Source organism: Oncorhynchus gorbuscha, unplaced genomic scaffold (genome assembly GCF_021184085.1).
Source record: "Oncorhynchus gorbuscha isolate QuinsamMale2020 ecotype Even-year unplaced genomic scaffold, OgorEven_v1.0 Un_scaffold_1423, whole genome shotgun sequence".
Taxonomy (NCBI): Eukaryota; Metazoa; Chordata; class Actinopteri; order Salmoniformes; family Salmonidae; genus Oncorhynchus; species Oncorhynchus gorbuscha.
This window is the reverse complement of record NW_025746206.1, coordinates 27,873-43,908: the sequence shown is the minus strand read 5'-3', so window position 1 is coordinate 43,908 and position 16,036 is coordinate 27,873. Positions and strand designations below refer to the sequence as shown.

Here is a 16,036-nt window from a genome sequence, read left to right as displayed (position 1 = left end):
AGGTAGTATGTGGACCAGGGTTAGGTAGGGGTAGGTAGTATGTGGACCAGGGTTAGGTAGGGGTAGGTAGTATGTGGACCAGGGTTAGGTAGGGGTAGGGGTAGGTAGTATGTGGACCAGGGTTAGGTAGGGGGGTAGGTAGTATGTGGACCAGGGTTAGGTAGGGGTAGGTAATATGTGGACCAGGGTTAGGTAGGGGTAGGGGTAGGTAGTATGTGGACCGGGGTTAGGTAGGGGTAGGGGTAGGTAGTATGTGGACCAGGGTTAGGTAGGGGGAGGTAATATATGGACCAGGGTTAGGTAGGGGTAGGTAGTATGTGGACCAGGGTTAGGTAGGGGTAGGTAGTATGTGGACCAGGGTTAGGTGGGGTAGGTAGTATGTGGACCAGGGTTAGGTAGGGGTAGGTAGTATGTGGACCAGGGTTAGGTAGGGGTAGGTAGTATGTGGACCAGGGTTAGGTAGGGGTAGGTAGTATGTGGACCAGGGTTAGGTAGGGGTAGGTAGTATGTGGACCAGGGTTAGGTAGGGGTAGGTAATATGTGGACCAGGGTTAGGTAGGGGTAGGTAGTATGTGGACCAGGGTTAGGTAGGGGTAGGTAGTCCGTGTTTTGTTTCCCGTCCAGACGCTGTCCGTGTTTTGTTTCCCGTCCAGACGCTGTCCGTGTTTTGTTTCCTGTCCAGACGCTGTCCGTGTTTTGTTTCCTGTCCAGACGCTGTCCGTGTTTTGTTTCCTGTCCAGACGCTGTCAGTGTTTTGTTTCCTGTCCAGACGCTGTCAGTGTTTTGTTTCCCGTCCAGACGCTGTCCGTGTTTTGTTTCCTGTCCAGACGCTGTCAGTGTTTTGTTTCCTGTCCAGACGCTGTCAGTGTTTTGTTTCCTGTCCAGACGCTGTCCGTGTTTTGTTTCCTGTCCAGACGCTGTCCGTGTTTTGTTTCCCGTCCAGACGCTGTCCGTGTTTTGTTTCCTGTCCAGACGCTGTCCGTGTTTTGTTTCCTGTCCAGACGCTGTCCGTGTTTTGTTTCCCGTCCAGACGATGTCCGTGTTTTGTTTCCCGTCCAGACACTGTCCGTGTTTTGTTTCCTGTCCAGACGCTGTCCGTGTTTTGTTTCCTGTCCAGACGCTGTCCGTGTTTTGTTTCCTGTCCAGACGCTGTCCGTGTTTTGTTTCCCGTCCAGACGCTGTCCGTGTTTTGTTTCCCGTCCAAACGCTGTCCGTGTTTTGTTTCCTGTCCAGACGATGTCCGTGTTTTGTTTCATGTCCGTTATTTATGAAATGTTCACTCCCTGTACTTGCTTCTCATCTCCTAGCGTCTGTCCTTACAGGCTAATAGGTAGAGGCAGATTACCATTATCACCATCAAATCCTTACAAGGCACCCCGACCTACGTCCCTGATATCTCTGTCTCTTTCTCCTGCGAATGACGAGGATGAGGCCTTGTCGGGTGTCTGAAATAAATCCTCCAAGTCCAACTCATTAAAAAATAATTGTTGTCCAGTACAAGGTGAGTAAACGCTGTCCTGATATCCAGAAGCTCTTTGTCTAATCCTAGGTTTCCTCCAGTACAAGGTGAGTAAACGCTGTCCTGATATCCAGAAGCTCTTTGTCTAATCCTAGGTTTCCTCCAGTACGGGGTGAGTAAACGCTGTCCTGATATCCAGAAGCTCTTTGTCTAATCCTAGGTTTCCTCCAGTACAAGGTGAGTAAACGCTGTCCTGATATCCAGAAGCTCTTTGTCTAATCCTAGGTTTCCTCCAGTACAAGGTGAGTAAACGCTGTCCTGATATCCAGAAGCTCTTTGTCTAATCCTAGGTTTCCTCCAGTACAAGGTGAGTAAACGCTGTCCTGATATCCAGAAGCTCTTTGTCTAATCCTAGGTTTCCTCCAGTACAAGGTGAGTAAACGCTGTCCTGATATCCAGAAGCTCTTTGTCTAATCCTAGGTTTCCTCCAGTACAAGGTGAGTAAACGCTGTCCTGATATCCAGAAGCTCTTTGTCTAATCCTAGGTTTCCTCCAGTACAAGGTGAGTAAACGCTGTCCTGATATCCAGAAGCTCTTTGTCTAATCCTAGGTTTCCTCCAGTACAAGGTGAGTAAACGCTGTCCTGATATCCAGAAGCTCTTTGTCTAATCCTAGGTTTCCTCCAGTACAAGGTGAGTAAACGCTGTCCTGATATCCAGAAGCTCTTTGTCTAATCCTAGGTTTCCTCCAGTACAAGGTGAGTAAACGCTGTCCTGATATCCAGAAGCTCTTTGTCTAATCCTAGGTTTCCTCCAGTACAAGGTGAGTAAACGCTGTCCTGATATCCAGAAGCTCTTTGTCTAATCCTAGGTTTCCTCCAGTACAAGGTGAGTAAACGCTGTCCTGATATCCAGAAGCTCTTTGTCTAATCCTAGGTTTCCTCCAGTACAAGGTGAGTAAACGCTGTCCTGATATCCAGAAGCTCTTTGTCTAATCCTAGGTTTCCTCCAGTACAAGGTGAGTAAACGCTGTCCTGATATCCAGAAGCTCTTTGTCTAATCCTAGGTTTCCTCCAGTACAAGGTGAGTAAACGCTGTCCTGATATCCAGAAGCTCTTTGTCTAATCCTAGGTTTCCTCCAGTACAAGGTGAGTAAACGCTGTCCTGATATCCAGAAGCTCTTTGTCTAATCCTAGGTTTCCTCCAGTACAAGGTGAGTAAACGCTGTCCTGATATCCAGAAGCTCTTTGTCTAATCCTAGGTTTCCTCCAGTACAAGGTGAGTAAACGCTGTCCTGATATCCAGAAGCTCTTTGTCTAATCCTAGGTTTCCTCCAGTACAAGGTGAGTAAACGCTGTCCTGATATCCAGAAGCTCTTTGTCTAATCCTAGGTTTCCTCCAGTACAAGGTGAGTAAACGCTGTCCTGATATCCAGAAGCTCTTTGTCTAATCCTAGGTTTCCTCCAGTACAAGGTGAGTAAACGCTGTCCTGATATCCAGAAGCTCTTTTCGTCATAAGAGACGGTGGCAGAAACAAAGTAGGCTACAAATAACGCGAAAAAACACACACAACAGCACAATTGGTTAAGAGCCAGTAAAACGGCAGCCATCTCCTCCTGAGTCATTCTTCACACACCTGTGAATTTATTCATCAATTTCTTAGGTAAGAGTTTTCATATGTGTGTTTGTGTGTTTGCGTGTACCGTCTGCTGCAGGTCAGGGATGCCAATACGGATGACGATGCTGTTTCCAGAGCCGTAGTCAGGAGGATCTGGGGAGGAAGTCCTCCCGTCGTCCCTGGCAAGGGCGGAACCTGGCTGGTTGCCATTGGTAGCGGCTGGTTGCCAGGGATGATCAGGGGGGTCATGCTTAGCGTTGGCAGCCGGACTCAGAGGCATGGGGTCACTCACTGTCCAGTCACAGCCCTACACACACACACACACAAAGGAATCAACGGGAGTCTACAGCTGTTGTATTAGGTGCATGTGACTGATAACATTTGATTTTATTACCTGTTACCAACACTGCTACAGTGCCTTGCGAAAGTATTCAGCCCCCTTGAACTTTGCGAACTTTTGCCACATTTCAGGCTTCAAACATAAAGATATAAAACTGTATTTTTTTGTGAAGAATCAACAACAAGTGCGACACAATCATGAAGTGGAACGACATTTATTGGATATTTCAAACTTTTTTAACAAATCAAAAACTGAAAAATTGGGTGTGCAAAATTGTTAGGGATTTGGTTCCGCTGGAGGGACCAAATCAGAGGAAATGTCAGAGCACCATCTATAGTTTTCGATAAAACTCAAACTTTCATTAAAACACACATGCAAGGTACTGAATTAAGCTAGCTACACTCAGATTGTAAAATGAATCTAGCCAGTCAACAAAACAACAGATTTGTAAAATGAAATAAAATATAAAACTTCATTACCTTTGACGTACAAGGTGATTAATAGCATGTTTTCCCCCAGAATATCCAGACTTTTTTAGCACTTCAAATCTTTTTCTAAACCAACTTTAGGTATTAATAAACGTGCTATGCTTTATCTTGGCCAGGTCACAGTTGCAAATGAGAACCTGTTCTCAACTAGCCTACCTGGTTAAATAAAGGTGATTTTTTTTTACAAAAATAAATAATCTATAAAATTGATCACGGGGCGATCTGTATTCGATAGCAGCAAGTCTTGAAATCATCGTCCATTGTTTTCAATTTCACAACATCCTGTGGTGAGCCTAAAACAGGAAGGGCCAAAACGTCATATAACCAAGGATAAAGCTGACTGGAAATGCCAGTACTGGCGACATCGTGTGGAAGCTGTTGGCGTTTCCAATACATTGACTGGCGGATTGATATTTTTCTTGTGTTTTTGGTGGACAGTTTTTCGAGGGATTTTTACTCCTGAACACGTTATGTTATAGCCACAGACACGATTTAACCTCTTCAGTCGACCCTCTACTTTTTCGAACATTCTGTTAAAAATCGCGCAACATTTCAGCGCCCTGCTACTCAGGCCAGGAATATAGTATGTGCATATGATTAGTATGTGTGGATAGAAAACACTCAGACGTTTATAAAACTGGTTAAATCACGGCTGTGACTATAACAGAATTTTGCTCTTGCAAGAAAATCTGATCACTGAAAATGGAAATAAATATCCTTGCCTCCAGGAATTGTTCAAAGTCAACCGAATTACATGAGGCCGAGGTTTCAGTGCCTACAGCTCCTGATGTCTAGAGTCTTGTCATTTGATTCAGCTTTGATTCTTGGTCAAACCGAATCAAGGGAACCGATTCCCTCTCTCCGACCGGATGTTTTGGTCAAGCTCTCTCCAGACATCTTTTCGAGACGGACATCTATAGAATTTACATCGCTCCTGATAAATTTTATCGCTTATTAACGTGTACTAATACCTAAAGTTGCATTACAAAAGTATTTCAAGGTTTTGAAAGTTTATCGTAACTTTTTGAATTTAAAAAAATGACGTTACGTCGCTTTTTTTCCGTTTATCATCTTCATAGATCGATATCTAGGCTTTATGGACCGATTTAATCACAAAAAAGACCCAATAGTGTTTCCATCTAGGAGTGCCAACAAAGAAGATGGTCAAAGGTAATGAATTTTTTATATTTTTATATGCGGTTTGTGAAGCTCTATGCTAATTATTTTGTTTAATCCTAGGGTCTTTTGGGGTGTTACATGCTATCAGATAATAGCTTCTCATGCTTTCGAAAAGCATTTTAAAAATCTGACTTGTTGCCTGGATTCACAACGAGTGTAGCTTTAATTCAATACCCTGCATGTGTATTTTAATGAACGTTTGAGTTTTAACAAATACTATTAGCATTTAGCGTAGCGCATTTGCATTTCCAGAGCTCTAGATGGGACGCCTGCATGCCAGGTAGGAGCAAGAGGTTAACCAGTTTTAGAGACTTCAGAGTGTTTTCTATACACACATACTTATCATATGCATATACTATATTCCTGGCATGAGTAGCAGGACTTTGAAATGCTGCAAGATTTTTAACAAAAAGCTGCGAAAATTCGCATCATCCCTAACAGGTTGTTAATACTTTGTAGCGCCACCTTTTGCTGCGATTACAGCTGTAAGTCGCTTGGGGTATGTCTCTATCAGTTTTGCACATCGAGAGACTGAAATTTTTTCCCATTCCTCCTTGCAAAACAGCTCGAGCTCAGTGAGGTTGGATGGAGAGCATTTGTGACCAGCAGTTTTCATTACTTTCCACAGATTCTCGATTGGATTCAGGTCTGGACTTTGACTTGGCCATTCTAACACCTGGATATGTTTATTTTTGAACCATTCCATTGTAGATTTTGCTTTATGTTTTGGATCATTGTCTTGTTGGAAGACAAATCTCTGTCCCAGTCTCAGGTCTTTTGCAGACTCCATCAGATTTTCTTCCAGAATGGTCCTGTATTTGGCTCCATCCATCTTCCCATCAATTTTAACCATCTTACCTGTCCCTGCTGAAGAAAAGCAGGCCAAAACCATGATGCTGCCACCACCATGTTTGACAGTGGGGATGGTATGTTCAGGGTGATGAGCTGTGTTGCTTTTACGCCAAACATAACATTTTGCATTGTTGCCAAAAAGTTCAATTTAGGTTTCATCTGACCAGAGCACCTTCTTCCACATGTTTGGTGTGTTTCCCAGGTGGCTTGTGGCAAACTTTAAAGGACATTTTTATGGATATCTTTAAGAAATGGCTTTCTTCTTGCCACTCTTCCATAAAGGCCAGATTTGTGCAATATACGACTGATTGTTGTCCTATGGACAGTATCCCACCTCAGCTGTAGATCTCTGCAGTTCATCCACAGTGATCATGGGCCTCTTGGCTGCATCTCCTGATCAGTCTTCTCCTTGTATGAGCTGAAAGTTTAGAGGGATGGCCAGGTCTTGTAGATTTGCAGTGGTCTGATACTCCTTCCATTTCAATATTATCGCTTGGTGCTGGGATGTTTAAAGCTTGGGAAATCTTTTAGTATCCAAAGGGCTTTAAACTTCTTCACAACTGTATCTCGGACCTGCCTGGTGTGTTCCTTGTTCTTCATGATGCATGGGGACACTCTGAGACTATCACAGTGCAGGTGCATTTATACGCCACACAGGTGGATTGTATTTATCATCATTAGTCATTTAGGTCAACATTGGATCATTCAGAGAACCTCACTGAACTTCTGGAGAGAGTTTGCTGCACTGAAAGTAAAGGGGCTGAATAATTTTGCACGCTCAATTGTTCAGTTTTTGATTTGTTAAAAAAGTTTGAAATATCCAATAAATGTCGTTCCACTTCATGATTGTGTCCCACTTGTTGTTGATTCATCACAAAAAAAATACAGTTTTATATCTTTATGTTTGAAGCCTGAAATGTGGCAAAAGGTCGCAAAGTTCAAGGGGGCTGAATACTTTCGCAAGACACTGTGGATAGCCTGGGGCACGCTCCAAAACTCAGACATCATTACAGATAGCCAGGGGCACGCTCCAACACTCAGAAATCATTAAAGATAGCCAGGGGCACGCTCCAAAACTCTGACATTATTACAGATAGCCAGGGGAACGCTCCAACACTCAGACATCATTACAGATAGCCAGGGGCACACTCCAACACTCAGAAATCATTACAGATAGCCAGGGGCACACTCCAACACTCAGACATCATTACAGATAGCCAGGGGCACACTCCAACACACTCAGACATCATTACAGATAGCCAGGGGCACACTCCAACACTCAGACATCATTACAGATAGCCAGGGGCACACTCCAACACTCAGACATCATTACAGATAGCCAGGGGCACGCTCCAAAACTCAGACACCATTACAGATAGCCAGTGGAACGCTCCAAAACTCAGACATAATTACAGATAGCTAGGGACATGCTCCAACAGGGGTAGGGGTAGGTAGTATGTGGACCAGGGTTAGGTAGGGGTAGGTAGTATGTGGACCAGGGTTGGGTAGGGGTAGGTAGTATGTGGACCAGGGTTAGGTAGGGGTAGGTAGTATGTGGACCAGGGTTAGGTAGGGGTAGGTAGTATGTGGACCAGGGTTAGGTAGGGGTAGGTAGTATGTGGACCAGGGTTAGGTAGGGGTAGGTAGTATGTGGACCAGGGTTAGGTAGGGGTAGGTAGTATGTGGACCAGGGTTAGGTAGGGGTAGGTAGTATGTGGACCAGGGTTAGGTAGGGGTAGGTAGTATGTGGACCAGGGTTAGGTAGGGGTAGGTAGTATGTGGACCAGGGTTAGGTGGGGTAGGTAGTATGTGGACCAGGGTTAGGTAGGGGTAGGTAGTATGTGGACCAGGGTTAGGTAGGGGTAGGTAGTATGTGGATCAGGGTTAGGTAGGGGTAGGGGTAGGTAGTATGTGGACCAGGGTTAGGTAGGGGTAGGGGTAGGTAGTATGTGGACCAGGGTTAGAGAATTTACACCATCAGGACATCATAGTCACCTCTGGTCTGGGATTCCCATCAAAATGATCCTGCTGGTTCCACTGTCACCAAACTGGTCTGTAGTACTTCTGTGCTGGTATGTAGCAGTGTGTAGTACTCCTGTGCTGGCCTGTAGTACTCCTGTGCTGGTCTGTAGTACTCCTGTGCTGGTCTGTAGTACTCCTGTGCTGGTCTGTAGTAGTCCTGTGCTGGTCTGTAGTAGTCCTGTGCTGGTCTGTAGTAGTGTGTAGTACTCCTGTGCTGATATGTGGTACTCCTGTGCCTGTCTGTAGTAGTCCTGTGTTAGTCTGTAGTAGTCCTGTGCTGGTATGTAGTACTCCTGTGCTGGTATGTAGTACTCCTGTGCTGGTATGTAGTACTCCTGTGCTGGTCTGTAGTAGTCTGTAGTACTCCTGTGCTGGTCTGTAGTAGTCCTGTAGTCTGTACTTCTCTGTGTCTAGGGCTCTACAGTGTCTTGATAACTCTCTTGTCTTTCTGAAGGGAAACCAGAGGAGGGAGGAGTGGGAAGGAACACACTTCCCCCTCATTTCCTCCTTAACCACCAGTAGGACGGCTCCAGCTCCTCACATCTGACTAATAGAAAGGCTAGCATTATTGGTCCTCAGTGATAGGTTGGTACTCAGTGACCACAACAAAATCAAGTGACATGGTGACATCCTGTACTCCTTTTAGAGCTCACTGATTGGTTAATGGCAGCTCTACAACCCTAAACCCCGACCATAACCCTAATCCCAACCCATAACCACAACGCCTAACGGCAACCCATAACCCCTGACCACAACCCCTGACCACAACCCTAACCCTAAACCCAAACCAGAACCACAACCCTAAACCCTAACCACAACCCTAAACCCTAACTACAACCCTAACCCTAGCCACAACCTTAACCACAACGCTACCCTCAACCCAATGACAACCCTAACCCCTAACCACAACCCTAAGCCCTGACCACAACCCTAAACCCTAACCCTAACCCTAACCCTAACCCCTAACCACAACCCTAAACCCTAACCACAACCCCAAACCTAAAAACAATCCTAAAATCTAACCACAACCCTAAACCCTGACCACAACCATAAACCCTGACCACAACACTAAACCCTGACCACAACCCTAACCACAACCCTAAACCCTAAATACAACCCTGAACCCTAACCACAACCTTAACCACATTCCTACCCACAACCCAATGACAACCCTAACCCCTAACCACAACCCTAAGCCCTGACCACAACCCTAAACCACAACCACAACCCTAAATCCTGACCACAACACTAACCACAACCCTAAGCCTAATCACAACCCTATAACCACAAACCTAAACCCTAACCACAACCCTAAACCCTGACCACAACCCTAAACCCTGACCACAACTCTAAACCCTGACCACAACCCTAAACCCTAACCATAACCCTAAACCCTAACCACAACCCTAACCCTAAACCCTAACCACAACCCTAAACCCTAAATATAACCATAAACCCTACCCAGAACCCTAAACCCTGACCACAACCCTAAACCCTGACCACAACCCTAACCACAACCCTAAACCCTGACCACAACACTAAACACTAACCACAACCCTAACCCCTAACCACAACCCTAACCCCAAACCACAACCCTAACCCCAAACCACAACCCTAAACCCTGACCACAACCCTAACCACAACCCTAACCCCTAACCACAACACGAAACCCTGACCACAACCCTAACCACAACCCTAACCCCTAACCACAACCCTAAACCCTGATCACAACCCTAAACCCTGACCAAAACCCTAAATCCTGACCACAACCCTAAACCCTGACAACAACCCTAACCCATGACCACAACCCTAACCCCTAACCACAACGCTAAACACAACCCTAACCACAACCCTAACCCCTAACCACAACCCTAAACCCTGACCACAACCCTAAACCCTGACCACAACACTAAACCCTAACCATAACCCATAACCACAACCCTAAACACTGACCACAACCCTAAACCCTAACCACAACCCTTAACCCTGCCCACAACCCTAAACCCTAACCATAACCCTAACCACAACCCTAAACCATGACCACAACCCATAACCCCAAACCACAACCGCTAACTACAACCCTAAACCCTGACCACAACCCTAACCCTAACCTCGAACCCGAACCACAACCCTAACCACAACCCTGAACCCTAACTACAACCCTAACCACAAACCTAAAACCTGACCACAACCTATAACCCTAACCACAACCCATAACCCTAACCCCCAACCACAACCCTAAACCCTAACCACAACCCTAAACCCTAACCACAACCCTAACCCCTAACCACAATCCCAACCCCCAAAAACAACCCTAACATCTAACCACAACCCTAAACCCTAACCACAACCCTAAACCCTAAATACAACCCTGAACCCTAACCACAACCTTAACCACAACCCTACCCACAACCCAATGACAACCCTAATCCCTAACCACAACCCTAAGCCCTGACCACAACCCTAAACCACAACCCTAAACCCTGACCACAACCCTAACCCCTAACCACAACCCTAACCCCTGACCACAACCCTAAACCCTGACCACAACCCTAAACCCTGACCACAACACTAAACCCTAACCACAACCCATAACCACAACCCTAAACACTAAACCCCCTAACCAACAAACCCTAAACCCTAACCCCTGCCCACAACCCTAAACCCTAAACATAACCCTAACCACAACCCTAAACCCTGACCACAACCCATAACCCCAAACCACAACCGCTAACTACAACCCTAAACCCTGACCACAACCCTAACCCTAAACTCGAACCCGAACCACAACACTAAACCCTGACCACAACCCTAAAACCCTGACCACAACCCTAAACCCTGACCACAACACTAAACCCTAACCACAACCCTAAACCCTGACCTCAACCCTAAACCCTGCCACAACCCTAACCCCTAACCACAACCCTAACCCCTAACCACAACCCTAAACCCTGACCACAACCCTAAACCCTAACCACAACCCCTAACCACAACCCTAACCCCTAACCACAGCCCTAACCCTAACCACAACCCTAAACCCTAACCCCTAACCACAACCCTAAACCCTGACCACAACCCTAAACCATAACCACAACCCTAAACCATAACCACAACCCTAAAACCCTAACCACAACCCTAAACCCTGACCACAACCCTAACCCCTAACCACAACCCTAAACCATAACCACAACCCTAAACCATAACCACAACCCTAACCCCTAACCACAACCCTAACACCTAACCACAACCCTAACCCCTAACCACAACCCTAAACCATAACCACAACCCTAAACCACAGCCCTAACCCCTAAACACAACCCTAACCCCTAACCACAACCTAAACCCTAACCACAACCCTAACCCCTAACCACAACCCTAACCACAACCCTAAACCCTAACCACAACCCTAACCACAACCCTAAACCCCTAAACACATCCTTTGACATCTTTTTAATCTTTCCTCTCCTACCTACCGTACCCTACTGTCTTCCCCTCCTCCCTCTCCTCCTGTTCTAAAAGTTTCCTATTAGCTCACACTTCCTCTTTCCTGTCTGTGTTCCCGTGGAGACGGATGTTTGGCAGGAAGATCTGGAGGAGCTGCAAGGCCCAGATAACTCAGACAACCACACACAAAGTACATTACACAAACACACTACATTACAAACAAACACACTGTTACACACAAACACACTACGTTACACACAAACACACTACATTACACACAAACACACTACGTTACACAAAAACACAGACACATTCCATCTCTTTCCTAGGTTCCTGGCTGAACAACCAGATTCACAAACACATAACCCCCTGAACTAACCCACCTACCTAGCCCCTGAACTAACCTACCTACCTAGCCCTAACCCCTGAACTAACCCACCTACCTGGCCCCTGAACTAACCCACCTACCTAGCCCTAACCCCTGAACTAACCCACCTACCTAGCCCTAACCCCTGAACTAACCCACCTACCTAGCCCTAACCCCTGAACTAACCCACCTACCTAGCCCCTGAACTAACCTACCTAGCCCTAACCCCTGAACTAACCCACCTACCTAGCCCTAACCCCCGAACTAACCCACCTAGCCCTAATCCCTGAACTAACCCACCTAGCCCTAGCCCCTGAACTAACCCACCTAGCCCTAACCCCTGAACTAACCCACATACAATAGTGCATCTAAAACTTAGGGGGTGGGGTGAGAGGGATTACTTAACCTATCCTAGGTATTCCTTAAAGAGGTGGGGTTTCAGGTGTCTCCGGAAGGTGGTGATTGACTCCGCTGTCCTGGCGTCGTGAGGGAGTTTGTTCCACCATTGGGGGGCCAGGGCAGCGAACAGTTTTGACTGGGCTGAGCGGGAGCTGTACTTCCTCAGTGGTAGGGAGGCGAGCAGGCCAGAGGTGGATGAACGCAGTGCCCTTGTTTGGGTGTAGGGCCTGATCAGAGCCTGGAGGTACTGAGGTGCCGTTCCCCTCACAGCTCCGTAGGCAAGCACCATGGTCTTGTAGCGGATGCGAGCTTCAACTGGAAGCCAGTGGAGAGAACGGAGGAGCGGGGTGACGTGAGAGAACTTGGGAAGGTTGAACACCAGACGGGCTGCGGCGTTCTGGATGAGTTGAAGGGGTTTAATGGCACAGGCAGGGAGCCCAGCCAACAGCGAGTTGCAGTAATCCAGACGGGAGATGACAAGTGCCTGGATTAGGACCTGCGCCGCTTCCTGTGTGAGGCAGGGTCGTACTCTGCGGATGTTGTAGAGCATGAACCTACAGGAACGGGCCACCGCCTTGATGTTAGTTGAGAACGACAGGGTGTTGTCCAGGATCACGCCAAGGTTCTTGGCGCTCTGGGAGGAGGACACAATGGAGTTGTCAACCGTGATGGCGAGATCATGGAACGGGCAGTCCTTCCCCGGGAGGAAGAGCAGCTCCGTCTTGCCGAGGTTCAGCTTGAGGTGGTGATCCGTCATCCACACTGATATGTCTGCCAGACATGCAGAGATGCGATTCGCCACCTGGTCATCAGAAGGAGGAAAGGAGAAGATTAATTGTGTGTCGTCTGCATAGCAATGATAAGAGAGACCATGTGAGGTTATGACAGAGCCAAGTGACTTGGTGTATAGCGAGAATAGGAGAGGGCCAAGAACAGAGCCCTGGGGGACACCAGTGGTGAGAGCGCGTGGTGAGGAGACAGATTCTTGCCACGGTAGGAGCGACCTGTCAGGTAGGACGCAATCCAAGCGTGGGCCGCGCCGGAGATGCCCAACTCGGAGAGGGTGGAGAGGAGGATCTGATGGTTCACAGTATCGAAGGCAGCCGATAGATCTAGAAGGATGAGAGCAGAGGAGAGAGAGTTAGCTTTAGCAGTGCGGAGCGCCTCCGTGATACAGAGGAGAGCAGTCTCAGTTGAGTGACTAGTCTTGAAACCTGACTGATTTGGATCAAGAAGGTCATTCAGAGAGAAATAGCGGGAGAGCTGGCCAAGGACGGCACGTTCAAGAGTTTTGGAGAGAAAAGAAAGAAGGGATACTGGTCTGTAATTGTTGACATCGGAGGGATCGAGTGTAGGTTTTTTCAGAAGGGGTGCAACTCTCGCTCTCTTGAAGACGGAAGGGACGTAGCCAACGGTTAGGGATGAGTTGATGAGCGAGGTGAGGTAAGGGAGAAGGTCTCCGGAAATGGTCTGGAGAAGAGAGGAGGGGATAGGGTCGAGCGGGCAGGTTGTTGGGCGGCCGGCCGTCACAAGACGCGAGATTTCATCTGGAGAGAGAGGGGAGAAAGAGGTCAGAGCACAGGGTAGGGCAGTGTGAGCAGAACCAGCGGTGTCGTTTGACTTAGCAAACGAGGATCGGATGTCGTCGACCTTCTTTTCAAAATGGTTGACGAAGTCATCTGCAGAGAGGGAGGAGGGGGGAGGGGGCGGAGGATTCAGGAGGGAGGAGAAGGTGGCAAAGAGCTTCCTAGGGTTGGAGGCAGAAGCTTGGAATTTAGCGTGGTAGAAAGTGGCTTTAGCAGCAGAGACAGAGGAGGAAAATGTAGAGAGGAGGGAGTGAAAGGATGCCAGGTCCGCAGGGAGGCGAGTTTTCCTCCATTTCCGCTCGGCTGCCCGGAGCCCTGTTCTGTGAGCTCGCAATGAGTCATCGAGCCACGGAGCGGGAGGGAGGACCGAGCCGGCCTGGAGGATAGGGGACATAGAGAGTCAAGGGATGCAGAGAGGGAGGAGAGGAGGGTTGAGGAGGCAGAATCAGGAGATAGGTGGGAGAAGGTTTGAGCGGAGGGAAGAGATGATAGGATGGAAGAGGAGAGAGTAGCGGGGGAGAGAGAGCGAAGGTTGGGACGGCGCGATACCATCCGAGTAGGGGCAGTGTGGGAGGTGTTGGATGAGAGCGAGAGGGAAAAGGATACAAGGCAGTGGTCGGAGACTTGGAGGGGAGTTGCAATGAGGTTAGTGGAAGAACAGCATCTAGTAAAGATGAGGTCGAGCGTATTGCCTGCCTTGTGAGTAGGGGGGAAGGTGAGAGGGTGAGGTCAAAAGAGGAGAGGAGTGGAAAGAAGGAGGCAGAGAGGAAAGAGTCAAAGGTAGACGTGGGGAGGTTAAAGTCGCCCAGAACTGTGAGAGGTGAGCCGTCCTCAGGAAAGGAGCTTATCAAGGCATCAAGCTCATTGATGAACTCTCCGAGGGAACCTGGAGGGCGATAAATGATAAGGATGTTAAGCTTGAAAGGGCTAGTAACTGTGACAGCATGGAATTCAAAGGAGGCGATAGACAGATGGGTAAGGGGAGAAAGAGAGAATGACCACTTGGGAGAGATGAGGATCCCGGTGCCACCACCCCGCTGACCAGACGCTCTCGGGGTGTGCGAGAACACGTGGGCGGACGAAGAGAGAGCAGTAGGAGTAGCAGTGTTGTCTGTGGTGATCCATGTTTCCGTCAGGGCCAAGAAGTCGAGGGACTGGAGGGAGGCATGGGCTGAGATGAACTCTGCCTTGTTGACCGCAGATTGGCAGTTCCAGAGGCTACCGGAGACCTGGAACTCCACGTGGGTCGTGCGCGCTGGGACCACCAGAGTAGGGTGGCCGCGGCCACGCGGTGAGGAGCGTTTGTATGGTCTGTGCAGAGAGGAGAGAACAGGGATAAACCGACACATAGTTGACAGGCTACAGAAGAGGCTACGCTAATGCAAAGGAGATTGGAATGACAAGTGGACTACACGTCTCGAATGTTCAGAAAGTTAAGCTACGTAGCAAGAATCTTATTGACTAAAATGATTAAAATGATACAGTACTGCTGAAGTAGGCCAGCTGGCAGTGGGTGCGTTGTTGACACTACACTAATCAAGTCGTTCCGTTGAGTGTAATAGTTTCTGCAGTGTTGCTATTCGGGGCTAGCAGGCTAGCTAGCAGTGTTGTTTACGTTACGTTGCGTTAAAAGAACGACAATAGATGGCTAGCGAACCTAGAAAATCGCTCTAGACTACACAATTATCTTTGATACAAAGACGGCTATGTAGCTAGCTAAGTAGCTAGCTACGATCAAACAAATCAAACCGTTGTACTGTAATGAAAATGAAGTGAAAATGTGATACAACCTGTGAATGCGACCGGGTAGTTGAGTTCTATACAGAAGACGTTGGCTAGCGTTGGCTAGCTGTTGGCTAGCTAGCAGAGTCACCTACGTTAAGGACGACAAATAGCTGGCTAGCTAACCTCGGTAAATTAAGATAATCACTCTAAGACTACACACTCTAAACCTAAACAACACAATTATCTTGGATACGATGATACGATGATACGAAGACAGCAAAGACAGCTATGTAGCTAGCTAACACTACACTGATCAAGTCGTTCAGTTGAGTGTAACAGTTTCTCCAGTGCAGCTAATCAGTGGACGTTAGCTAGCTGGCTAGTGAAGACTACGTTAGGACGGCGAAATACGATAATTACGCAATTATCTTTGATACAAAGACGGCTATGTAGCTAGCTGAGAAGAAATTGCTAAGATAAGACAAATCAAACCGTTGTGATATAATGAAATATAATGAAAAAGTTATACTACCCGTTGGAGCGACGTGCAGATGCGAC

At 47.5% G+C, this 16,036-nt stretch overlaps 1 protein-coding gene across 1 annotated transcript in view; it reads right to left on the bottom strand.

Moving 5' to 3' along the window:
- Positions 1-16,036, bottom strand: part of LOC124022783 (SH3 and multiple ankyrin repeat domains protein 3-like) — a 114,939-nt gene that overhangs the window by 86,504 nt on the left and 12,399 nt on the right. The window contains exon 2 of the mRNA XM_046337466.1: positions 3,162-3,383. Within this exon, the coding sequence (XP_046193422.1) occupies positions 3,162-3,383 (222 nt within the window). The remainder of the gene's footprint in view (positions 1-3,161; positions 3,384-16,036) is intronic.